We start from the raw sequence: 27,127 nt of genomic DNA on the forward strand, positions 1-27,127 counted from the left end.
TTAATTCATGTTCACTTGCTTTCACTGTGAGTCTAACACTGTGTTTCTCTATTTCCTCTTCCCTCGCTTTCCGTATCCATAAGTCTCTCACTGCAGAATTCCCTGCGTCAGCTGAACGTCGAGCTGATTAATCACTTGATTACTCCCAGCCAATAGTCACATTGATTAACTTTGCCACATGATGGCTTTCTGGTTGGCTCCCAAGAGAGTAAGGACTCGCTTTTTTTTTGTACACTTCTGATGTAAAGCAAGTCATGACCAAGGAGGATGTATAAGCACTGCTGTGCCATGGAGGGTCATCCCAGTCTGTGTCTTCTTGGAGGGATCACACGCCGCTGAGCGACAAAAGAACATTGAGATCCCTTTTGCCAAATGAAAGAGATAAAGCCTTCTGTTCAGACTGCTACAAAATCCCTTTAGGGTTGTTAGAAAGAAGTTATAGAGAAATAAAACATCTTAAACCCAAAGTGATTTTGAAACTGGATCTTTTACTTGCCCGCCTTTGAACCTGAGCTGTTTCAAGTACAAGAAAAAGGAGAGTGATGCAACATATATACTATCACTCCTGTTTTTTGGTGGTTCAAGTGGAGCGTTGCCACATCCAAGAAGCATTCAAGGACCTCTGCTGCCTTATATCAGTGTCTCACTCAACCTCTGCGCAACTTCACTTGAATGCTTCAAACAGTGCTTGATATGAAAAGCATGCACATAACACTGACAAGCATTCACACACACACACACACACACACACACACACACACACAATCACACTCATAGAAGTCACCAAAGGTAATAGAACAGCATGTCTATCTCCAGCTCTGTAGGTGTTGGTGCTGGAGCTGCGGGATCAAAAGTGAAACGAAATACAAAAGGAAAAAAAAAATGGAAAAGAAGATGAGCTAGAAGACCAGAAAAGTCAAAGTTTCAATATATTCCCTCAGCGTTGGAATAGTCTAAATCTCTGTGACTGTACGACTAGTTGCGTCATTTGACTTATTTAAGGAACGGTAGATTCCAAAGAGACTATGATGGCAAACATTGGGCAAAAGTTTGAAGTGAATGAAAAGAGAAGGAAAGAGACTGATTCGAAGGGGGTGTAGTTTCACTGAGCTCATGCAGTCTCAAGCTGTGATTAAACACTCTGGAGGTGGAGGGCATAGGGAGCTTAAATAGCTGTACTTAGGTACTTGGAATAGTGAATGCACCTTAATGAAGCTTGCATATCAAACACAAGCAGCATGTGGAATTAACAAAGCTGACTTGAGAGTTCATTTTAGCTTTTATCATTGGAGATGTGATATAGTGGGATCTGGTTTCAATCTCTCCTGAATAGTTGGGGCGTCAATCATTGTGTGATCTACGCATCATTACAGTGGGAATGACCTCTTAAGCCAAGGGTTGATAAGGGACTGGACAGCTGTCCTAGCAAGCTACCGCAACCTAGCAGCCAGCTCTGTTTCACTGCATCAAAGCCAGCAGCTGTGTGCGTGCAAGAGCTCCCCCTTTTCCTTTAGCTCTACATTCACGACTGCACATTCACGACTGTGTGCGCCCGCGTCTGTGTGCGTGAGTGCGCCCAGGGAAAGGGTAATGAGGACCGCTGGGGCTCGTTTAAACAACCAGGGTTCACTAGCGGAGAAGCGAGCTAGAGCTTCAACACTCCCAGGAGCTGGAGGAGGGAGACGAGCAGAGCAGCTCCAGTGCTTCCAAGTCTTATAATCTCATGCCGACATTGCAACAGGACTTAGCCACATGATTCCAAAACCCACACCCTTGACCCCCTCAGGCCCCTCAGGCCCTGCAGGTCCCCCCGACCATCAAGCACTGTGTGGGTGTTACTGTAGCGACGGAACGGTCTTTCCACTACTAACTGTCTTACCACCTCCGAATTCGCCATCTGGGTCCATGCTTTGTTTCTTTCTTTGAACATCTGCAGGATGCTTAAATCAGTTGTTAGAAAGTATATACGATGGAATACAAGAAGCATTGAGAGCTTCTGTTAGGTACTTACAGACTCTGTTTATTTCGGTGCCCCATGGTAACACAGTGGTAACTCTAATCTCTTTTTTGCTGATATTATGTAAGCACTGCTTTCTGATGAGAAAAGTCAGCTACAAAACTCCTCACAGGAGCTTTGATTTGTAAATATCCTCATCTGTATCCACTCTCTCTTTAAGATTACACTGTAGATGATGCTAACACCTAAGAAAATGTTTTTCTCAGTTCTTTCCCCCCCCCTGTCTTAATGTAAGGTTATGCACATAGACACACAGGAGCACAGGTACACGTAAAAAAAAACACACAAACAGACACACTCACGCGCACACAGTAGCCTCATCACCTCACATTGATTTCCCGCTGGCCAACCAACTGCTTAGCCATCTTTGTGGTGACAGGTTGACCCATGAGGCCAGTTAGATGCTCACACACACACGCACACACACACACACACACGGGAAGCCATCCTGCAGCCTTTAGGGAACTCCCCAAAGCATTTATTGACCGCGGAGAGAAAGTGGCTATTAATCTGACAAAGGCTTAAAAGCCTGTCACCGTCTGTTTGTGTGTGTGTGTGCGCTTGCATGTGAGTTCACGCATGTTGGTGTTTTGTTGCTTGCAATTTCATGCTACACGTACTGCTATAAACACGAATGTGTGTATTTCTATTTATTTGCGTGCATAAATGTGCGTAGCATTCCTGTGTTAGCATGTCATTAGAACGTAAATCTAGTTTAGGGGACAAAGGAAAAACTTCCCCGCATGTGACGCGCAAGTCATCGTGGTGTCAAAGGTTCCCCCGTTCGGCCTTCTCGTGTGACACTTTTTAAAAGGCAAGGTGAGCCCATCCAGCCTTCCATTCCAGCAAATTACCGTCATACTGTTACTTCTGCCAGTTCAACACCCCAGAGGCAAAGCTATGGGCCCCGACAGAGCAACAAGATAATGAGCGGACTGAGAGAGAGAGAGAGAGAGAGAATGAAGGGCACACGAAAATGGCACACAATTGTCTGCGCATGTATCCCTGTGTGTGCACTCGTGCCGCCATCTCTCCATTCAAGTAGTCAGATCCCTTACTTCAAATCCTGGTAACAAAGAAGTTTCTCACTTGTTGAGCGCCAAAGATTCCCCGCTGCAGGAACAGTGAGGTGCTGTGAGGTCAGAGGAGGCGCGAGAGAGAGAGAGAACAGATCTGTCTTATGTCGCTGTGTTTCTCTGCCAAGAACATCAACTAAGAGGAATTTGTCTCCGGAGTCTTGTTATTGTCGACTCAATGTTAGAGGCCATGTGCTCTGAAGTGTCGCAGCATCAGAAGGAAACGAACACAAACTTGTGCACGAACAAGCATTAGCAGTATTTTAGCTTCTTTTTTTTTTTTTGTGTTACTGGTATAAAGAACAGCTTCACGCGTGGTTGGGCTTTGTTGCACATGTGCTGAAGTTATTGTGTCCTCTTTATGAATGCGTGCGCGCTCGCTTTCGAGATAGTGTGCGTGCCTTTGGTGTGTCCTTTTTTTCTTGTGAATGATGGCTTCGCTAAAGTGCTGTGAAGAGAAACATTGCTTTTGCTACGCCTTTGATTCATTGCTGGTGTGGGAGAAATTTGCATAGCAGGCAGACTCGGGGCAGATCTGGGCTCTCGTTAGCCGGGTGGCTAGATACTTCATCATTATCATCAGGCTGTGTGCTTTGGTCTCAGCCACTCCGCACTCGCTCATAATCTTCGAGCCAGGAAAAAAAACAAAAAACTGTGAAAGTCTTGAAACAAATTAGGATGCTTGGCACTTGAGGCAATGCAGTGTGAGGCTAACAACGCAATGCCTACTATCTCTGGATGTTATCTCCCATGCATCAATGTTTGTTTTGCAGATTTCTGCTCATTCACAAACTGGAGGTTTTACCTGTAAAATTTTTGTTCAGTCTACGCATGTACACCACATTTCCTCTCTCTCTCTCTCTCTCTCTCTCTCTCCCTCTATTTTTTCTGTTTCTCTCGTCCTGACAGGCTTTGCTGCAGCGCTTTCGGGGACAGTGCTTGTTATAGAGGACATGCTGACGAGTGTCAATCGATACTGACTCCCAAACCGCAGCTTCCGTCTGGGCACTTTCTGTGTGTTTGTGAGTGAGCGTGCGAGTGGAGTGTATGGGCATTCTGTCCGTGCCTATCCGTTGGTTGTATGAGCAAGATGTTTGGCACTCCGGAGAGACGCATGCAGGTGCTGCTGTCATTCAATTCATCGTGCCCTTGAGGCTTTCAGCTCTCATTGCGCGGGGTACGCCGGTGTGTTTGTGTGTGTGCACGTATCTGTGTGATGGATTTAGCTATCAGTTTATGTGGGGGATTATACGGACAGCTTTCACAAGCTATTTTTCCCCATGAATATTTTACCGTCACATAAACAAAAACGCAATTTCCAGGCAGCTGTGCACATGGTTCAGACAGAGGTGGCAGAGAGGAGCTGTGGATCCATGCCAAGTGTGTTGCCATCAACAGAAATTATGGGTCAGGATTAAAGTGGGCCGGCCCGCATGTAGATGCTCCCTTAGTAACTAAATTTGCACTCCAAAAAGGCCCATTTGGAGTTCCACTTGAACACATTTTGAGTGAGGAATGCATGCAGTGGCATATAAGTACTTGCAGCAGGGTGCAAGGGAAAAAGGGAAAACAAGACCGAGATGGAGACTAAGAGTGTTTCTTCTTTCCTGAGTCTTAAATCCGCCATGGGTAACTGCTGTAGTGTGACAGTAGGCTTATAACAGCCAGTGTGTCGATAAATCCCAAGCGCATTTATTTCCTGCAAGACCAGGGAAGCATACCCCGCTTTATGTCCCCCTGCAAGAACAAGAAGGCAAGGTGATTTTTTTTTTTCACCCCGTATCCACTTATTTGTCCCATTATTTATGTATTAACGGGTTCACTTGCATCATAAACCTTTATAGTAGACCTAGTCCGTGTCCCTGGTACAGTATGTGCAATGTCTGCAGCCTCTTTAACTTTGTATCCTCCATCTGAATCTCTCTCTCTCTCTCTCTCTCTTTGTTTTGCATTAACAGAAGAATGTTCTCTACATTTGCATGATGGCCTGCTCGTCGCCTCAGTGAAACATTAGGCAGCAATGTTGGTGATTAAGTTCATTCCTCCAAACATCACATTAGAGATGCAGATTACTGTATTGTCCAACAAAAAAAAGCCGTAAAACACTAATGGACGATTTTCAATAATTAAAAAAAAAAAAAAAAAAGCTAATGGGATCATTATTCAAAGTTGCTCTGACAATTAAGGAAAACATGTTTATTTGAAAAGAGAGAAATTCTCTGAATCACCACAACCTCACCGAAGGGAAACTCTGTAATTTGAGGCAAGCTGATGACATCAGAGACCTTCTCATTTCATTTTTTTTATTTTTTTTATAATTTTTGTGTGTTGTTCGAAAGCAACATATAATTAAATACTACACTAATCCCACCACTATCATCATATATGAATAGTCATACACAGTCTACATTGTATGTCTGGGATTATGCCTGAAACAGTCGTGAATTATTAGGTTTTTATGGACATAGATACTGTTGAGTCTATAAAATCCTGGTTATGGACACCTTTGAATTGTGAAAGTATGCTTGCGCCATTGTTACTTTCTAAAAAAGAAACTCGATTAAGCCATATTATTATGTGTGCAATCAAACAGATACTTTTTTTGATCAAGCGATGACTCACTTTTTCAGGTTTTGGTAAATACCCTGATGATGGGGCGCTGGTGGCTCATTGGTGAGCTATAGTCCTTCTCCTTTCTCGTATGTCTTTCTCCTCTCTCTCCATGATTTCTGACCCTATCCACTAACTATACTGAGAGTCAGAGTCTGTGTTTAGAGCTGCTGTACTACCAAGTGTGTGTACAGTCTGCTATAGAGAAATAAAAGGTCTTAGAATAAAGTGATTGACCAAACAGAATTAAATATTCAACACAGCTGTACTGTATGATATAGCAGCAACAGGAGGAGACGTGTGAGGTTGGTATTTCCACTAATCCTTAAAAGGAATTGAGAGACATTCATAATGTTAATGCATGAAAGAAAATGCCACACACATGCACACATAATGAACAGTTGAAACTCCTTAGCACTTCAACATTCATTTCTGAGACACAAGCCCCCAGACTATCTATCTCTATCTCTCTTTCTTTCACACACACACACACACACACACACACACACACACACACACACACACACTATTTTGTAGTTGACCATGGCGTCCCCCCCATGGCTCTGTTAGACACCCATGCAGATGATATTATCTCCAATCGGCATGCGTAGAAGGATGCAGGGAGGCAGGGAGGGAGGGAGGGGAGGATTCACTGCCCTGCATCAGTCTGTCTGAGGGGGAGACTTATCTCAGAAGCAAACAGCCATGGATGAGTGGAACAGAATGACGGATGTGCAGAGGTATAGTGCACACTCAGACACACTCCCTAAAACACACACACACATACACACACGCATGGCGGACTCAGAAAGCTTCCCATGTGTTTTTCTGCTAAACTCGAGGGGGCAAGATTTCCATGTCTTGTAATGATTTCTAAATAGGGCCTCATTGCCCAGGGATACATTTAATTGCCACACACCGGCTGGTGATGCTAATGTGCACTGACAAAAAGAGTTAGAGAGGCAGAGGGGAGGGGGGGGGAGAGAAGCTAGTCACACTTGTTTTGAAGTTACTTTGACTTAGCAAGGGCATGAAAGACTGTCAGGGAATGGTCAGGATTACACATCCGTTTGTCCAAACACGTTTTTTTCATGGCTTTTTAAGGAGGTTGTGTTGTTGGACCTCCTGCTGTCACATGTCTGCTTCCTCACCGACATCAGCCTCTCACACACACACACACACACACACACACACACACACACACGTGTCCACTTTCATGCCAAGCTATTGTCTTCCTCCTGACTGTGTTGCCAGATTCCCTTGCAGTGACAATCATGTCTCTTTTCTCTCTTCTAATATTGTTTGTGTGTTTGTGTGTGTGTGTTTTTTTTTTTTTGCTCACTTGGTTGTCCGTGTGTGCCCGTGTGCGTTTGTGCATCTTTGTGGGACAATCAAGTATTTCATCGGGTGTCATCACTACGCAGTGAGACCCTGCCTCAGGAAGAGGGCCACAGCGTTTTTTTTATTCCCCCTTTTTACTGTCACTTTAGACAATGGATGATGCATTGTTTACAACACACAAAAAGCAAAGATGCAACGAATACACACACACACACACACACACACACACACACACACACACACACACACGTGCAAACACGGTCGCACTCTCTTGTGGCAGGTGTGTGGGTGTTTGTATTATGTACAGATGCTTTTAGAATGAATGTGTGACCACCTTCCCCAAAAATAAAACAGAAACACACAAACAGGAGAGAAGCAGCACAGAGAGAGAGAACATCTCTATACTTCATGACCAGGGGTGATTTCATAACAAACTTAAAAATAGCTTATTGTGGCCGCTTGCATGAGTGAGCAAATCCCAGAATTTTTGCCTATGAATTAGTGCACATGGAAAAGTATATGTGTGTGTGTTTGTGTGTGTGTGTGTGTGTGGGGGGGGGGAGGGGGGGACCTCCCCTACTGTATTAGGATAAATAGCCCTGTCTATCATATAAGCCCGTGTCTGGCAAACAGATTCCCCTCACGTCAAGCCAGATGAACACAAATGAGCTCCCCAGAGGAGACGCTTGGGGGGGGGGGGGGGGGGAGTAAGACCGTCCCGGTGACAGTTATCGTGAAGGACATCGGAGGAGTTGTGGGTGACAACCAGAGAGTATATAGGCATGGCTGCACCTTGCGTCAGCCTTGTATTTAACCACAGCAACCCCTCAGGACTGCATTACCATACATGCCTTTACATTAACTTCGCGGTAACAGCACAGATATGCATTTTTTTTTCCCTCTTGGGTTGCGTTTGAAAATAATGCATTTCCATAAAGGCAGGCTTGACATTTGTCATACACCCCGCCCCCCCCCCCGCCCCCCCACTGCTTGGAATCAATAACTCCAGTCTGTCTCAGTATGTCTCTCCTGGTGACAATACCATCAGCTCACTTCTACAAATGGATGGAAGCCCACACGTATAGCACCCTGAGAATAGCATTAGAGAACCACTGGCTGTCAAAAAGCCACAGTATCATTCCACCTCAGAGGTGACAGGATCCATGCACGCTAAATCACTGCACTGTACGGAAAGGTAATTATACAGCCGCTGTAAATCTTCTCCATGGCTTCAGCGAGCAAGATCATCTCCTCACATGCCTGCGTGCGCACATACGGTCAGGGACGCACACATGCTTTATGGTGTGCATGTTAGTGCAGAAGCAAAAAAAAAAAAAAAAACACCCAGCAAAGCAACCGCTGTGGGCTCAGATGGCCAGTTGTTTAGCACATGGGTCACAACGTTGCGCTGTTAATGCACGATTGCGTCCAAAGTGCACTAAACTAAACAGTAACTTACAAGACATGCACTGTTTTTAGAAATGGAGTAACCCTGGCTATATGTCCTTTTTTATTGCTCCATTCTCATCTTCTTTTATTGCTGCGTAATGGAGGATGTCACACACATGTTTCCTACAACATCAAGGGGCGACGCAGTTCACCAAAGCTCTTCTATAATGCCTTTAAGATGAGCAGCTCTTTGAATGAGGCCAAAGCCCATTGGAAACCGGAGTCCTTTATTTCCACAGTGACTCAGAGGACCTTTAACAAGATGAAACAAATAGATCAGTGTGGTAAACTAAAAGCCGGGTGCATTACGAGATCAAACACGCGACTGTGAAAAGGAAATGGAACCAGGATAATGAAATATTATTTTTTGTTCTTCCAAGCTTTAGATGCTTTCAATTAGTCCAACACGGATAATTAATAGACTCCTAGCCCCAAATATAGAATAGCCAAAAAATATCAAATATCTGACTCAGGGGTTTGTACCACTCAGAGCTGCATGAGCACATGTCCGTGAATCCTTTGAAGATAAATTCAATTATTATTATTTTTTAACATGGATGTAATTCAAAAAATGATTAACGGGTCATTTAACTTCCAATATATTGTGTCTCTGTTAACTTTTTCGTTTCTCTGAAAACACCTGTCCCCTCAGACAGTAATAAAAATGAATCAGAACGAGGTGTTCAGCACTTTGTCATTTGGTGTCTTTAAGGACGCTTTAAATGCAGATACAAGGAGGATCAAACCCCTATTTTGGAGGATGACCAGCACTACCGCTGAGCCACAGCTGCCCCAGTGTCCCCAGCCACATGCTCTGATGTCTTTGTAAAATAAGTGTATCAATACCACCTATTAAAATGATTGAACCTATACAAATATTTTGTCTCTTTGAAGCCTTTGTCGGTCATTTTTTTATGACTTCAATGCAAATAAGACAGAACCTATGAAGGCTGTGAAGGCCCTCGGTTTACAGAGTCCATCAAAGACAATTCAACAATCCCTATACTGGTATGGTTGTGTCCTCCCAGTATGTGGCCTGTGTTCAGTCCTGAATCACTGCAGGACACAGCTGTCCGCCTGTTCAAAGCACTGAGATAAAATAATCTTTTCATGCACTTGAACCATCACTCAGTCCTCACAAATAAATCAAATGCTTTGCTCTGAACTGCATGTCAAGGCTTTGTACGCACAAAATGTCATTGTTGCCACAACAACAACACAGGGGTTTTGAGAATCAATGTGCAGTGTCGCGCAAACGTTCTTCTTTCTTTTTTTTGCTTATATTAAGCACAATGACTGATATTCACATAAAATGTCAAACCTGTCATACTGATTTTCACGGTTGGGGTTTGAGATCGCAAAAGAATTTACAAATCATCACGCAAACCCGAACTTTGGCAAGCGGCTGCGCACACACACACACACACACACACACACACACACACACACACACACACACACAAAGGCACATGAAAACGAAGGCTTGCAGGGATTGTATCACATGACCATGGGCACAGCTGCACTCTGGGATGCCCGTCTATTTTCTGCAGTTAATCGATCACATGAAGCCATTGGAGCTTGACTAGGAGTCAGTGGGCCAGAGAGTGATATAGACTGCACGAGTCTGTGTGTGCGGGTGTGTGTGTTTGTGCGTGTGTGTGTGTGCGATGCATACATCTCTGTACTCCATTATCATCGAATTGCTCTACGACCACTCTAGAGCTGCATGAGCCTTTTGAGACAGACTGTAGCTCTAAGGCTTTTTGTCATCCATTCAGCCACACACACACAACGTACACACTTTCTCACCCACAGACACATTGAAAGGCACACAATCCCCAGGCACAAGGAGGGGAGGGAGGGAGGGAGGGGGGGGGTCTCCAGAGGTTAGCTAATTTGGCCCACTGGTGCCTTTGCCACGTCTCTATTGCTTCACTCCATCACGTCGCTCCAAACTCCCGCTCCCCTTTCTCAAATATCCTGCTCACAAATCGACTCTCCCTTCAGTGCAGCTCTGCTCCCAACATCATGCAACTTTCATAAGGTGCAGTGATGGTGATGGACCTAATTCAGAGCCAACCTTTAGCCCCTATCCTTTCCCTTAGATTCCCTTGTGATCAGAGAAGGGTTTGAAGCAAGGAAGGGGTTTCTATATCCTGCTGTACTCTACTCTATACATGTGCCATATAAACTATGTGCTGTACATATTCAAGTCATCTGTTAAGGTTAGGTATTATGTTACATGTTATTGTAAAATATCTCAAATGTACAATCAAGGTCAGTTATCTCATTGTCTCTGCACACTTACATCCCTACTCTACATTCATACATATTTAACGGGCATTTTTTAAAATTTATTAATAAGTCTTTTTTCTTAATTTATAGCTTTTATACTCAGAGGGCCTGATTCATAAAATGATTGCGCTGCTTTTGTTAAACCTGTGCGAATGAGAGAAAAAGATAGCGTGCAATCCAAGAGGAACGCGCTCCAGGTGAAATGCATGGAAGCTGCACCGCCAAGCGAAGAGCTTCCTGGCTGTGCCTCTGTCATTTGCATCCATGTCAAATTGGGAATATTAAAAAATTCCGTCCTAAACGACCCCCTTCCTATCTAAATAAGCTTGTTACAAACACCATGTAATTCCCAAAGACCAGTGCTAATTGCCACAGACAGTTACAGTGGTCCTATTTAACACCACTGAGACCTGTGTATTAAATAGGTGTCATCTCTCTCTCTCTCTCTCTCTCTCTCTCTCTCTCTCTCTCTCTCTCTCTCTCTGCTTATTCAATTAAACATAAAGGAGGAAAAATTGCACTCAGCATGGTAACACTATTTATAAGAGATGTCACACACAAACTTTCCAGCGATCAGGAAAAAAATTCTGCTTCTGTGTGCTTTTCAAATAAAAAACAAAAATAAAAAAAATAAAAATTCTGGGATTTCATTTCCTTTTTTTAAGAACACTAGTAGACGAGTCAAAAGTGAAATCCACCGTGTGACATCAAGCATTTCCGATTTTTTTCAGCAACCTCGCTGGCTGTTCTTTATTTACTTTTTGTAACAAGTTCCTTTTTTTGTGTTTACATTTAGGTTGTAACATTTTGTCTGTCACAAGTTCCTTGTTTTCTTTCTCAGTTTTGAAAAAACTGACATGCATGTTAAAAAGATGTTGTGTTGAAACTATCGACATTCCCATACTTTTGATCTACTCTCTCTGGGTCTATAAGGTTCTCTTGATCTCTTTGCAACTTTCCAGTTGGGTCGAAAATTATGGAATAATAGTATATGAAATACTTTCTGGTATTTTGAAGCATAATCATCAGTTAAGTATTTATGTAAATGGCACACATAAAACATGTATGTTACAAGTAAATAAAGCATACATATCTGCAAATCTATTTCCAATCTACAGGAAACAAGTTTCCCCTGTTGTGGTTGATGCAGTGGGACAGAGAGGTCTATTTATTGGAAGGTACACACTATAAGTCTTCCTATATTTTTGATTCATGACACTTTTAATAGCATCAACAGGAAGTTGGCCTGTGTTTCATTGCTGTTGAAATACAGCCAGGGCCAGACGGTCTACAAATCCATACTGATCCGAAGAGATCTGTTGAGAAAACGGGAATGGATATAAATGACAAGGTTGTGTGTGTGTGTGTGTGTGTGTGTGTGTGTGTGTGTGTGTGTGTGTGTGTGTGTGTGTGTGTGTGTGTGTGTGTCTCTGTCTGTATGGTGTGTCAGGCCTTTGCTGGAGCATAAAGGGGCTCAGTGCTCTCACAGAGAGAGCCATAGCTCATGAGCACAGAATACTAATCCTCTCACAGTCACCCTGAGCAGACAGTCCTTCACCCACACACGCACACACACACCACAAGCACACACACTTACACACATATCCAGACCCATGCAGCTCTGTTTCATTCATTTTAGGAAAATTCACAGCGACTGTGTTGCGCAGCACGCAATTACTCTTTGTCATACATTGGGGCATGTGTACATTTTTCACTGTGTGTGTGTGTGTGTGTGTGTGTGTGTGTGTGTGTGTGTGTGTGTGTGTGTGTGTGTGTGTGTGTGTGTGTGTGTTATTGTGAGAGTTAAAGGTTAGTAAAACACCTGTATGTACTGGATGCCAGCACAGTGTGAAAAAATAAACACCTCCCTCAACCATGCACTCACACAAAAACACACACTTCTCTCTGCTCTAATTACCAGGAAGCAGATAGTATTCCACAAGGATGGGATGAGCGTTGTGTGCGTGTGTATGTGTGTGTGTGTGTAGATGTCTTTGTGTGTGTAGGTGTGTGTATAAGCCTATATGTGCATGCATTCTTAAGTGACGGAACAGTGGCTCCTGCTCAGTGCAGGGTGATCTAGTCCCAAGAGTTCTGTCCAAATCCCTGTCCTCTCTCTCTCTCTCTCTCTCTCTGTCTTTGTCTCGCTCTACCCCCTCTTCCTTTCCATCATAAAACACAACATATTTAGGCTTGCGTGTGCATTTGAGTGTATGAGTGTCTGCACAGATTATACCACAGGGAGGTCTGCCTGTCAAGGGAGCGAGGCAGGTGTCCCGTGACAAAGCAGACCTGCAGGACAATTTGACAATGGAACATAAACCTGAATCAAGACAAGACCAGGTCCAAGAAGAACGGGCTGACGTTGATTTAGAGGCTTGTATTCTAAATATGCAGGCTTGCCATGCAGTGAAACATTTGTGAACCTGCAATATGACATACAGGCAAGAATGTCATTGACTTTAAAATCAGGTGTTAGATGATGTAATAGAAATGCATAGATGCAATTTTTCATTATAGGAGTAACATGAAGACTGGACTTAAGTTTTATGCACAGAGTCTGGTGCTGGAAAAAGAATGAAAACTATTTCTGGCTGATTGATGTCAGATAGTGTATATAAGGGGGAGAGGGGGGGGGGGGGAAGAAAGAGAAAGAAAAACCTGCAGTAAAAACAGTACCACCTCCTTTGCATTGCTGCCTCTGTAACACTTTGGACATAACAACACCGTGACCTGGATGTGTTGTGACAGCTCGGAGCCAGATTGCTCCTGGGTGTTGGAGGCATCTCTTAGAGTCCCTCAGCGCTTCAAATGTTGTCACGCTTTATCCATGAAACAATACACATTCTCAAAAGGAAATACTCATGATTACTTTAGTGAATGGTAATAATTGTTCAGGGACTGTTTGCTGGTTATGCCGTTATTACAAATGCAGCTGATTACCTACATAGAACTTTTTTTTTTTAATTTGCACAACAGTGCACATTGTTAAAATGATGACCAAAAAAAATACATCAATTGCTCAGATATGATTTAATACAGCTGCCACTTGGAAACAAGTGTTTTTGGAGGACAAGGGGTCCAGAGTGCCTGATTCACTAAATGCGTGTGTGGCTTTTTTTTGGCTGCTAAACCTCTAAATAGGAGACAAAAAGACAAATGACATGCAAAGGGGTTAAATGCTCCCTAAAATAGGCTGCAGAGCAAACAGTGTCTGTGTGCTCCGGTGCTGTTTGCACATATTTAAATGAGTTTTTTTTTGTGAATTTGTTTGGCACAAAATTGACCCCCTTCTCTGTAAATGAGCCTCATTAAAAAAGCTTCCAATGTCCTGTACTAAAGACTCGTGCTAACAGCCACACACAGTGAGGTGGAAAAAAATGAGTCTGCTGAGACTTTGGTGGTAACAGGGCTTCAGTTGTCACACTCAAACCTTCTGGTGATAATGACAACAATTCCACATTGTCTGTGAAGAAAGGTCTGTAAAAATAATTTTAACCATACGCCGGATAGCCTAGCGGTTATTTCACGTGCCCCATGTACAGAGGCTATATTACTCGTGGCAGTGGTGGTGGGTTCGAATACGACATCATCCCTTTGCTGCATGTTGTTCCTCGCTCCCTCCTCCCAATGCTTTCTCTCTTTCTTAAGCTGTCCTATCTAATAAAGGCAAAAATGGCCAAAACAGTATAAATAAAAAACAACCTTTAACATAAAAAAATGTAATTATAATGAAGCATTGTATCCTTCCAGAGATGTCTGAAGCTAAACCTGAGCACATACAGGTAAACCAATCTCCCCTCCCAGCTCACCACCTACCAATATGTGGACAGAAATGAGCTCTGAGTTGAGTGGCGAGTGAAAATGCAGCTAGTTTCTCTCCATAATTAAATGCAAAACCAAATTTAAATTGACTGGAGTAGGACAATTTTATGGGCGTGTTTGCGTGTGAATATCATGATTGAAAACGCTTTGTTAATAGGAACTTGAGACCGAGGAAATAATGGTGGTAATTGATTGATATCCATGATGCTATATAAGCTGCAATCTATTCTTAGTGTATTTGCCCCAGAGTGTTTCAGCCTTTAATCAATTTTTAGTAGCCAAAGACACTTTTCCAAGCTAGCTTGGAGTAACTTTAACCACATTTTAGCTCATTAATTAATGTAAATACACATACTTTTTTATTACAAGTAATTAATTAATATTCCATGTAATTACATTTTTAATTAAATTGTTTAATTGCATTGCTAAGCATACTGTAATCTTAGCCTCAGGCGCTTTTAATTTAGGTTTTGCTGCAGTGATACCAAACTCTTTAAATCATACCATGATAAGCAAAAAGTTAAGAAAGGAAATAAACCAACATTCACCCCACTCTGAAAAACAAGACTTAGAAGACAGAAGCTTCCGTTTTGCAGCCACAAGTTAATGCGTGCAAGCAAACTAATTAAATTACAGGACAGCAGCAGTGGTGGCTTGCAGCATGATGGATGAGCCAACACTGAGAGGATGGTGTAATTTCCCCCATGAATGATTGATGCAGATTGAGAACAATAATGTCCAAGATATTCTTTGCACAAACGAGATGTCTTTACAACCTATCACAGCTGATAACCTTAAGAAGCCTATACAAGCATTATAAGGTAGATCTGACGTCGCAGTGCACTTTTACTCTAATGGTGACTGAAGCAGAAGTGATGCAATAAGGAGCTCGACATTATGTGTCCAGATCACAGCACCGACCCCCCTAATGACATATCAGCTGTTATGCTAGCAGTGCAGTGGATTGCTAACATATGCTACGGCAAGCAGGAGCTCATTTATGTCAACATATAAGCCCATGTGAATGATCCTTATTGAGCCATTCCTAATGTTGAACTACTTGTGAGTGGATACATCTTCCATATCTGACATATCAAACTGAGGGGGGGAAAGAGAAAAATGTAGTTGATAGCATATTGGATAAATATTTGATAAAGACCAACAAGGGTTTCGTCAGCATCACATCATAGGACTCCTTTTGATGTTTTGAAGTTCGTACAAAAGAACATAGTCTTTAATTGCACTGGTAACACTGTCCTGACGTACAAGTTAATGCTGTTTCTGGAAATCTACCAATCCCTTCAAAGCAAACCAATCCCTTCAAAGCAAACATCAGTTCACACAAGTGAGCATATACACATACACACACATACAAAAAGTAACTATTGGTATGCTTGGGAGAGTAGATAGGTTTTGAGTTTTACTTTAAAAGTAGAGACAATAGTGATGGACCCTCAGGTCAGCAGGTAGTTTGTTTCAGAGAGAAGGATCACAGTAACTAAAGGCCCCCTCTCCGGTCTTTGATCTAATTCTTGGCACCTCCACATGAGGACCTGAGTTCCACCACTACTGTATCTACTGTTTTTCATGAAATATTTACACTGAGGTTATTTTTACCCACATTGCTTTGCATGCAAACATTTCAATCAGAAGAAAAACTCGACTTTGAAAAAGGTTAAATCCCTGATTCTCAATTTAAGTCTTTAGAATACCGTCTATATCCACATCACAGCCAATTTCAATGGAATCACTCAATGGCATTTTGAGCGCTTTATTTATCCTTTTATATTGTGACCTTATATCTACAGTGTCCTTCATTTTGATTTTACATTAATGCTGCTATTGTAGGTATTTTTATAAAGATTCCTTATTCTCATTATTGTTATTCTATCCTTTTCGAATAGCACTGCTACAGAAATGTACAAAAACCTTTTAATCCAACCTTTTCAAAAGGGTTAATGCTTGCTTTCATTCTTTCTAGAACATTCCAAGGTCCTTATTTGAAATCAGTAGGTAGTCCAAAATACAGTGGAGTTGGTACTTCATGCTGCATTTGTAAGGGCAGTAAGAGCACTTTTTCTGGTTACCAGTCAGGCAGAGGAGTTTAGCAGAAAATCAACCAGCAACTGAATATGTAGTTACTGGTTCATTTAGGCTGAAAGAAAAAGTGAGATATTTGAAGAGCGAGGGAGGGAGAGATAATACCAGGATCAATACGATGAAAATGTTACCATGCTGAGGAGCAGAAAATTAGTGCAGATGAGTAGGTGATACACAGCGGTGTGTTTGTTTCTGCTTCAAACACTTTCCATGTTGGTTATGATGTGGTTTGATTGACAGGCGAACCACTGGGGAACTTTCTTTTTTCCTGTCTTTCTTTCCAGCAGACCTGACAGTCAGTCACTCGTCACAGGAGCTCAAAAGAAAGAAAAAAAGGTTGGAATGTGTGTGGGAATGTTGGAGGTTCTGTAACATGGTTTCTACAACTTGCATCATAAGCAAGGCAGAAATTTTGAATTTTAACCATGTCAGTCAAGTGTTGGAATGTGCTGTGAGTTGACCTTTTGTGTATCTATGTAACTATGCAGCACAGGTCAAGTACAGTGCTTGAAACTTTATTTGGCCAAAAGTAGCAAGAGTATGAGCCTAGAATTAGATGTGTGCAAAAGTGCTTTGAGGCATGTTTTTCTTTCTCTGTTCCTTCTGAATGTTATTTAGTTGGACTGAGGTAACCTTTCAGAAGTTTAATAAGACAGTCTCAGGACTTTCCTGAAACTTAAAAAATGCCATTCTACTCACTTGGTTATGGCATGTAAATAAAACATCTCTTACTTAGCTTTCTTTTTCCCATTACGCACTGATCCGTTCACCTGTGATAAAAAATTCACTGACAATTTTTGTTCAACCTGTGAGGCACCAGAGCTGTTTGAAAGGGTGTATCCATCTATTATCTTTACCGCTTATTCATGGTCGCAGGCGGCTTGAGTCTATACAACCAGCCACAATCACAGGCACACCTACGGGTAATGTAAAGTCACCACTTAACCTAACGAGCATGTCTTGGGATTGTGGGCAGAAGCCGGAGTACCCAGAGAGAACCCATGCATGCACGGGGAGAACATGCAAACTCCACAAAGAGAGGCACCTGTCAGGCAGGGATTCAAACCAGGAACCTTGTCGCTGTGATGCAACAACGCCAACCACTGCATCAACTTGCAGCCCCTGTTTAAGTATATTGTGTGTTATAAATATAGTGTGTGTATGGCTGGAAGCTTGTCAGACACAAGATCATTTTTGCATCAGAACGTCTTTTGAGTTTGATATAAGGCAGAGAGATAAACGTATAAAGTCACGCATTTCACACACACCTCCATGCAAATTTAAAGCAAGGAAATATATCTTCACTAAGTAAATAAGCGGGAATGATATAGCAAACTTGTTTTATATAGCATAACTCTGCTTGCCTTGCCCCCTTAATACCCAATTTATATGGAAATGAGACAACATTTGTTTAACCCTGTTTTACATAGATACGTGGTTCAAATCTGTTTTGTGGCACAAGGTAATACATTCATATACTTGATGGACAAAGACCCAAAGGACCTCTCTGCCGAAAATTAAAAATATACACGTGGATTGCAAATACGATGTCACAGTACAGACATCAGAGAGCAAATCATTTACAGGTCTACTTATAAAAAAATGAATCCTTTTTTTATGCTCCATTTGGGAGTAACCAGTACAAATAGGCCTCTTCTTAATTATTGACAGATTCTATGGTGCAGAAAAGTGATGTCCTTTCAGGTCACCGAATGCCATGCCAAAGGTAATTTGGCCACTGTTCCTGTCATGCACACCCCATAATAAAGATGCATTATCCTCGAGAAAAACCATTCCTCAGTTTTAGGCAGAGAGGCCTGCAGGGGGGGATTTTGCCGATACAGAAATAATACAATAAGCTTAGTGAAGGTCAGTCAGTATGGGACGACCCATTACAGCTCAATGTAATTGGGCAGATAAAAACTGGGCCCGAGTATTGTCCAGAAAAGAAGATATATAATTTTACAGTCCATCTAGTTTGGAGGCAAAAACACCATCCACATAAATTAAAGTTAATTACTTGCTTATCAGTATTTCTATAAGGGAATTATGCATAATTAAACTCCTCAAAAGACAAAAATATTACCTCAGTGCCATAAGGTGTATTGATATTTCATAAAGATAAAGACTGGCGTAATAGAAAGCCGTAATGCTGAGGCTTTTAATCTACATTTCATGCTTTTTGGGTATTGTTTAATCAACAGTGACTGTCCAGGCACAGAAATTAATATTGTGATTACACTCACAACCATATCTCTAGCTTTTGTCTCCGATATGAACGATTTCTGGACAGTGATGATGAAATGCTGGACATACACAGAGAACAACTTCAGCTGGCTGGTTTAATAGTCAGCTGAGGAGAAGGGCATACAGAAGCTTTCTCTTTAAAGGCAACACTAGCAAGGTTGATATACTCCTCTGACCAACATCTGGAATGTCACCCTTTAACATGTTCCACTTTTTGTGCTCCTGTCTCGGTCCTCTTCTACATGTCATTACCAGGTCAACATTACCTTATTCAGGGTCAACATGCACACCTTGCTCCCAGGATCAACCAACCCTAAATTCCTAACCTTACCATCTCATGCATTTTACAGTTCATCTCGATCATCACAAAGGAGCATTATGCTTCTTTGTGATGATCAAGATTGACTGTAAAACTGGTAGGCCACTGTGATTAGCAGAAGTCATAAAAACATCAGTGACTGTCTCTATGAGGATTGCTCAGCCTTAGAAGGTTAGTGTGCTCTGTTAAAGGACATTTAATGAAAAGCAATTAAATTCAATATATTTCAATTCAAAGGCACAGCTGGCTTGACATTGGACATTGTGTTGCCACATCACAATTCTACAGACACTCTAAAACATATTTGTAAATTGTTTTAGAGCTTATCAAAAAGGTTATCATGAATAAAAGGTACATAAGAATAAATATCTAGTTTTATTATTAAAATGTATCGGATGACCCATGTACCTTCTGTTATACAGCTTTGAGTAAACTTTAAAGCTGCTGAATTTGTTAGTTGAGGGGATGTTTGGTGGGGTATTGTGCCAATGCTCCTTTGCTAGAATTACCAGAATGTTGTGATTACATGACATGTGTCTTACGGGCGTTACATATTCCTTCCTTCAACTTGACTCAAAAAGGAAAAGCCTCTAATGTCTACAGTGGAAATGAAGAGCTGCATGTAGGGGGGCAGAGTCGAAACAAAAAGGCCTAAGAGAAGGAGATGGGGAGTGATGTGGGAAGCATAAAAGCTTTGTTTTCAAGAGTCTCTGACTCAGCGAGGGCGCAAGTGTTTGTCTTTCAGTGAATACAGAAATGGGACAGGAGAGGGAAACAGGATGGAGGCGAGATCCCCCACACTCTCTCTCTCTCTGACAGCTTGATGTTGGGTTTACAGTATATCTGATATTATAGGGTAATTAGGACATTGGGGAATTGGTAAGAAAAAGACAACTCTGCACACACCAAGGTTTGCACACACTACTTCAGGGCGTCTTCTCATCAAGGGTCTCTCTAAGGTTCACTGTAATCTGTGTGAGTTGTGAGTCATTGCACATTGAGTGACCAGCAGCTAAGCGAGAATGTGTGCATCATCAGTGGCTTTGAGGTGAGATGCAAAAAAAAAAAAAAAAACTAACAGAGCTTCCAGACAATTGGCATATGTCAAGAATTACCCTCACACTGAGGCCTCAAATTTTGGAGTTGCGCTTTTCGTTTTGCTTTCATCTAAAGAAACAGTGCTTCAGTGTGACTCAAACCTGGTGGGAGATTCTCCCTATCGCTTCTGCTCTGCCCCTCCCTTTCCCCCGCTCGGAGTTTATTAAATGATAACAACCTCTCTGCTGATTAAATCCAGTGAAAGATAACCTTCCCGTCAGCGAGGTAACACTTTCCCTTGAGCCCTGAGTGTGTATGTTAGTGTGTTTTCGAAGGGCCTTACAATAAGAAGAGTGATGGCCAGTCTCTAATTAGTGCTGTTCATTTTGCTAACGTGCCTGAGGAATATGATTACATCATTCTTGGAACTACAAGACGAAAAACACATTGTTTCTCTTGTCTAGATTGATCTACTTCAAAGAAACTACTGTTGTAGCAGTGCGATGAACTAGAATAAAGGTTAATAAAGCTTTGGTAAGCCCTTATCAAGCTTTGTATGATTAAAGCAGTTTTCTATGTCCTTTAAAGGCCCGGTACACACAATGAACACTCAGACAGATTCATTCAGATGCAGAAATGCATACATATTCCCATGTGTTACTGTGCAACGGGATCATCAGCTTCGTGTCCAACCCACTGATGTATGAATGACCATGTGCACATATGTGTGCATTGGTGTCAAATCTGATCGTGCCTTAACATTGTCAACAGATGGTTTCACTCTCTCTCTTTCTCACACACACACACACACACACACACACACACACGCACACGCACACGCACACACACAGATAAACACACAATTATGTGCAGCATGCAAACTGAGGTCCATGAGCCACACCTCTTGGCCACATGGGGAGATCTCTAAAATATAGATCAGACGGCTGAAATACTGAAAGTCATTTACAAATCTTTTGATGGGAGGTTTAATGGTCTCCCTTTGAACTGCTTCGTTTTTTAATTAAAGGCCAACAAACAAAATTCAAATAATACATTCTCTGTCAAGTGGAGGCTCGTGACCTCCCTGAGGTGGCATCAAAAAGCAGGATAACAGGGCAAAGTTTTCTGGTCTGTTTGTCGTTACTGCAAGCTGGGTAGCAATGGGTACACAGTAGACAACTGCTTAAAAGTGAGTTGATTGTTGTATGAGCCTTGGGAAACGGGGTACTAAATTGGTGTGCTTATGTGTCATAATCCTACCTTGTCGGACGTCTCTGGGTGCTATGGCGATCGCATCATTGGAATGCAGCTCGGTGACGCAGCAGTCGTCTGGAAATACCGAACCATTGCTGAAACTGTGAGGCGTCTCGGGAAGTAATGGTACGGGCGGTGCCATGATGTTGTGGTTTGGGCAGATACATCCTGTCTGGGTCATTCCACACCCATCTCCATCCGAAATCTCCTGGTCTCCGTTGTGTCCCGTGCGTAAACATTCCTCGAACCATCTACAAAGCACGCCACAGGTAAACTGACTGGAGTTCTCATTGTTTATAAGTAACACCTCCACCAATCTTAACTCCAGCAAATCCTTCGTAACCTGAGGCTCATCTGCAGCTGGATGTCTGGTTAGACATAGTTGGACAAAGTTTTTATCAAACTGTAGGAAGGAGTATGGTCCATCTGAGTTGGTTTGGCTGCCACACAGATCAATGACTTCTTGATCCCTGGCAGTAGCTGTCTGTACATGATGGGGACAACTTTGATTGGCCTGGTGATGGTCAAGGGACAGTAGCATGGGGGCGTGTGTCCTGCAGATGACAGGGTGCCGAGTGAAGCGGAGGTAGAGGGAGTACTTGGTGGGATCAGGGTTTTCCAGGGACCAGGAACAGCCCGGCGCCCTCGAGGGGAAGAGCTCCCTTAGGGAGAAAGAGCCATAGAGCACACCAGCTACAAGGCTGGAGCATGATGAGGAGACGTGTGATGGGGCGCCCTCTGCCCCATTGCTGGGGATGCCGTCGGCAGCCCCATAGGCGGCCTCAGCCAGGGCAGAGAGAGGAGCTAGAGTGAGGGCAGACAAGGCAGCCAGGGCCCCAGCCACAGCCAGGAGCGAGGACAGCACAGACAGACACACCCCACCAGCAGTGTTCATCCTATGACATTCGTCCTGGAAGACAAAAAAGAAAATGGAAGAGCTGAGTGTTAGATGGAGCTGTGAATGAGACACACAAGGCAATATCTTCAAACCGAGCCTGAAAAAAAAGAACACAATATGGACAAATCAAGAGTTAATCAATGTTCCTGTTCGGAATCAAGATGTTCACGTTTGGAAATATTTCTGGACAGACTAACATCTTGCCTCAGAGTATAACACAGCCAAGTTTATGGCAGGAGTTGTCATGAAGTTCTTCCTCAAACACACACTCACACACACACACACACACACGCACTGTCAAAAACACAAACACATCCCTGCTGGGCTGGATTAAAAAGGTTGATGACTTGGCTGTTGAGACATGCACTGTGGGGCCTGCTCTACCCTTTCCTGCTGTTATGTGCACACAAACACACACACAGCATCGCCTGCTGAGCAGCTCCCCCAAGGCTCCGGCAAACTATTACCATCACCGACACAGTGAGGGTCCGCCAACAGCCTGATTTTGACTCACACAATACTAACACACTGATGACAAAACGCTATATACAGCGTACTGTGTTTTAGTATTTTTGCTTGAAACCACTTCAATATCCACTACATTTTTATACGCCACTTGTGTCTGCTCCATCACCTGGGATTTTTTGAGTGGCTCTGCATAAATGCAGTTTGAGGAGGATGTGTGGGAGACGGGAAATGTTTGAACCACTCTTATCGATAACCTCATAACATGATACCCAGACAACTTTGATAAAAGTATCACCAGGCTCTGAAAAACAACATAAGCCTCCCTGCAACATTAAGTGTCAACCGAGACAAAACTTTATATACTGGATTTAAGAAATAGTTTGCAAAACTACAGCACATTTGGGTTTTTCTCCACCAGATATTATGTTGTAATGATTTAACCCAATGAATGCGGTATTTGAGTAAATGGAAATGATAACACATTTGGACACAATAGCTTATTTTCTGTCAGTTGGCTTAAATCAGTACAGTTGTTAGTTTGACATTTTATGGCTTAAATATGATACATTTACTTGATTGTGATATCATAATTGTAATTGTCAGCTTATTATTTGGCCATTTTTTTGGCAGCATCATGCTTTAATGCCACCATTTGGTTGATTGGCTGACTCTACATATACTTACAACATATATCATATACAGTACCTGTTACTCGTTCTATTCCTAAAGTAAAATAAGTTTCATCAGATATTTTTCTCATATTATAAGCAGCCTGAAAGCCACCAAAATAGTCTAACAGACAACCTTGCTAAACTCAATAAACATACAGCTCTAAAGCAAATTGCCCCTCGGGGATAATAAAGTTTAACTTGACCTTGACCTTGAGCTATCAAAGTGGTACACCTGAAACATTGAATGGGACTACATTTCCCTTAGCATAGTAAGACTCTGGGTCAGGGGATGTGCTACACTAGTGTAAATGACTGCTCACTTAGCCCTTTCTTATCAATCCAATTCAGCTGACGTGGTTTGAAAGGGAATGTAGCATGAGATATGTTTTATCAATACAGTTTATTGCATAGAGATTAGCATTAGCATTGGCTTGTCTTTTGCCTTGCCTTTTTACTTCCCATGCTAAATATGCAAGTGTGTCAACTGGAAAGCTGAATAACGCAGGGGGTGGGAAGGACAGAAAAGAAATATTGAACTGAACACACTGATTTCAAAATAACATACTGCATTGAAGAGGACTACATGGCTCAGGTTAGAGATTAGACCTGCTGTTTTTTGTGAAGTTTACAAAAAAACAAGGCACTTTTTTTTCGCACTAGCTAAACATCAATATGTCCTTTGTTTGCCTGATTGCTTCAATTTGCGTCTTCATGATCGCACCAACCAAGGTTATTAAACGTGTAAGAGCCTCTGTATGAAGCATGTGTGCGACTTTACAGCAGGTACTCCCTTTCCCCAAGGCCTAGGTTAATGAAACACAGCAGTAGCCTGCACTTCACAGGATTTATGTAAGTCTGTGAAGGCTCGCCAGCATTTGACACCTAGTCCACAGGGCCTGGGTAAGAGCTGAGACTATAGGAACAGTGCTTACTTCACTATGTCAAGAGGTGACCCTACAACAGTCAGACAGTAAGAGGCTTGAGGGAGGGAGCCATTAATGATGGCTAGAAACACAACATGACTGAGGATGGGCAGGATATGAAAGAGGAGTGATGTAGAGAGTTATCATCTTTCTTATTATATAGGTTCCAGAGGTTAGCTGGGTCTCTAAAGAGATAGGGACACAGCCTCACTCTTAATGTATTACATCAGGCCAACAAAGACATCTTTGCAATGTTAGCATAGCATGACTCAGCGTAGTGAATTTAACACCAAAAACACATATCCTGGTGAGTCAGAGATCAGCACACAGTATGTTTTGTAAAAAGATTAAATAGGGACTATTTCTAACAAATAATTTGTTTTCTATTGTGTAACATGATTGTCACTTGTTGGTTTCTCTGCTAATATTTCACTCCAATGCTGAAAAGCAGAACTGCCAAACCAAACAGCAGCAAGGCAGTGCCTAATAAGGAGGTGTTCCCATTGGAAGGAGCCAAATATGCTGGAGGTGGAAGGGTGTTTTGCAAGTTGCTATATTAAGATCTTCTGCTTAGATTTGATTTTGGATTCATTAATTTCCTGGACTTGAATCATGCTTTTCACTGGGAAAAAGTGACAATGTCTAAGGCTATGTTTTTTTTCTTCCTTTTTTCAGTTTGAATTAACCTTTCTCTATTTCTATTTTTTTGTGTGTGTTTTTGCATGCCTAATGTTTTCTCAGGTATTTAGTTTTGGTACCAGACTTGCAATGTAAATGTTGGTGCACATAATGTGTAAGTTTAATTGGAAAATACATGAATTCCACTTCATTTGTGCTTTAGCAAATTATGCACATTTGGTTATTGTGTAAAAATGGAAAATCATATGACAAAAATACAAATGCACAATACAAAGGTGGTTACTGTCATGCCCAAGAATGATTTTACACCACATGTTTCGATCAGCTCAGATTTGCAGGCACTGAAGCTGTCACCATGAGGTCATGGATTGTTTTTTTTATCTCTTTTTTTTTATTTACTGACCTTTCCCTCCCTTCTTTGTACTTTCCTTTAGTTACTATTATTATGAGTATTAAGGGGTACTGTTGGATCTGTTTTTTTTTTATTTATTTTTTTACATCATTCACATATTCCCCAGTAAAACATTTGACATAAGACGTTTTTAAATAGCACTGGCTCCGGCTGTGGTGACACCTTGACAAATGTGTTGCACAGTTAGGGCTGAGGGATGGCTAATGTAGCATGTTGTGAAATATGCCCAAAGGACATCATGCTGTCTTACATATGAAAGGGTTATAGACTCTGCCACTGGAGCACAATCTCATACTTTCAAACATATATAATGTGATACATCCTCCACACCGACTATGACACATGTCTTGCTGGCAATGTGTCACTGAATTATAACATCCAGAAATGCATGTATAGTGTTGTACAGAGACTGACAAACAGATTCGCTTGATCCCAACTGGAACTCAGGAGAATAGGCTGATGCATATGGAAACCTTTAGTACAATGTCAGAAAGTTTATTATGCCACATACATCAAAAGTACAAATAATTAGCATTATAGGCCAACCCATGCATAGGTAAAATCTTGCGCACATTATACGGATGATAAGAAGTCCAAAGCGTTAAGCAAATTGTTTTTGGGACAATGAACAATGAATATTCATAGAGCCACAGTCTGTGCAAGAGTAGGCCCTAAAGTGCTGTCTTCATGAGGCCATTCTGTCCCACTTCACTCTAAAACAGCACTTTACTGTGGGCATCCATAAATATTCATTAGCTTTGATGTCTTCCTTCCCCCTTCCACCTTGACATTAATGTTATCACCAAGGATGGCAAAATATGTATATCCCTCACTCCCTGTCACTTCCCCCCCCCCCATCCCCCACTCTCTCTCTCTTTCTGATTTTCTCCTCTCGGCTCCGTTTTCATTTTTTAATGCACTGAAGTGACAATATGACTCATCTAATTTTTTTTTTTTTTCACTGTAAAATTCATGCAGGAGAGAGAACAGTACTGGGACACTCCAGTTCTAAACTACTATCAAGGCTCTGAAAGTATCACTGAGCCCACATAAGGGATAATTCCAAATATTCATGATACTCTACGATGGCATCAAGTTTTAATGTTTGCTTAAAAACATCCCGTGTGTTTTGAGTGCTTTACTTTCAGAGAAGAAACTTTGCAAGTCTTTGTCGCTAGTTGCAGTAAAAAAAGTGAAATATGTGACCCGTCTCCGCACCCATTTATTCAGCTTTTGGAATGGCTTGAAAGAATGTTTGTATTTGTTTTTGTTTTTTTCTCCACACACTGTGAGCCTGCAAATTCTCCATGTTGGTAAAAACAACTGGAAACTATATCAAATTATTCTATTATCTGTACCTGTCTATGGAAGCCCCTGAGTTTTGTTATGCATGCTGAAAGGCTTTATCAGGATCATATCTAGCTGTGTCAAAATGCCAAAATGTCATGGAACTACCAAATAAATTCTTAGAATGTCCAAATTATAAAACAGCGAGGTTTAAGGATCTCATTCTTTAGAGTTAATGTTACACCTCATGATTCATAC

General features: G+C 42.0%; 1 protein-coding gene across 6 annotated transcripts in view; it reads right to left on the reverse strand.

Annotated features, from left to right (window-relative positions):
• adgrb2 (adhesion G protein-coupled receptor B2) overlaps positions 1-27,127 on the reverse strand; it is a 229,502-nt gene that overhangs the window by 138,428 nt on the left and 63,947 nt on the right. For all 6 annotated transcript variants that reach the window (XM_065947887.1, XM_065947888.1, XM_065947893.1 and 3 more), the window contains exon 2: positions 21,578-22,481. In XM_065947887.1, coding sequence (XP_065803959.1) covers positions 21,578-22,466 — 889 coding nt within the window. In that variant the 5' untranslated portion in view covers positions 22,467-22,481. The remainder of the gene's footprint in view (positions 1-21,577; positions 22,482-27,127) is intronic.

This window comes from Labrus bergylta, chromosome 19 (genome assembly GCF_963930695.1).
Source record: "Labrus bergylta chromosome 19, fLabBer1.1, whole genome shotgun sequence".
Lineage (NCBI taxonomy): Eukaryota > Metazoa > Chordata > Actinopteri > Labriformes > Labridae > Labrus > Labrus bergylta.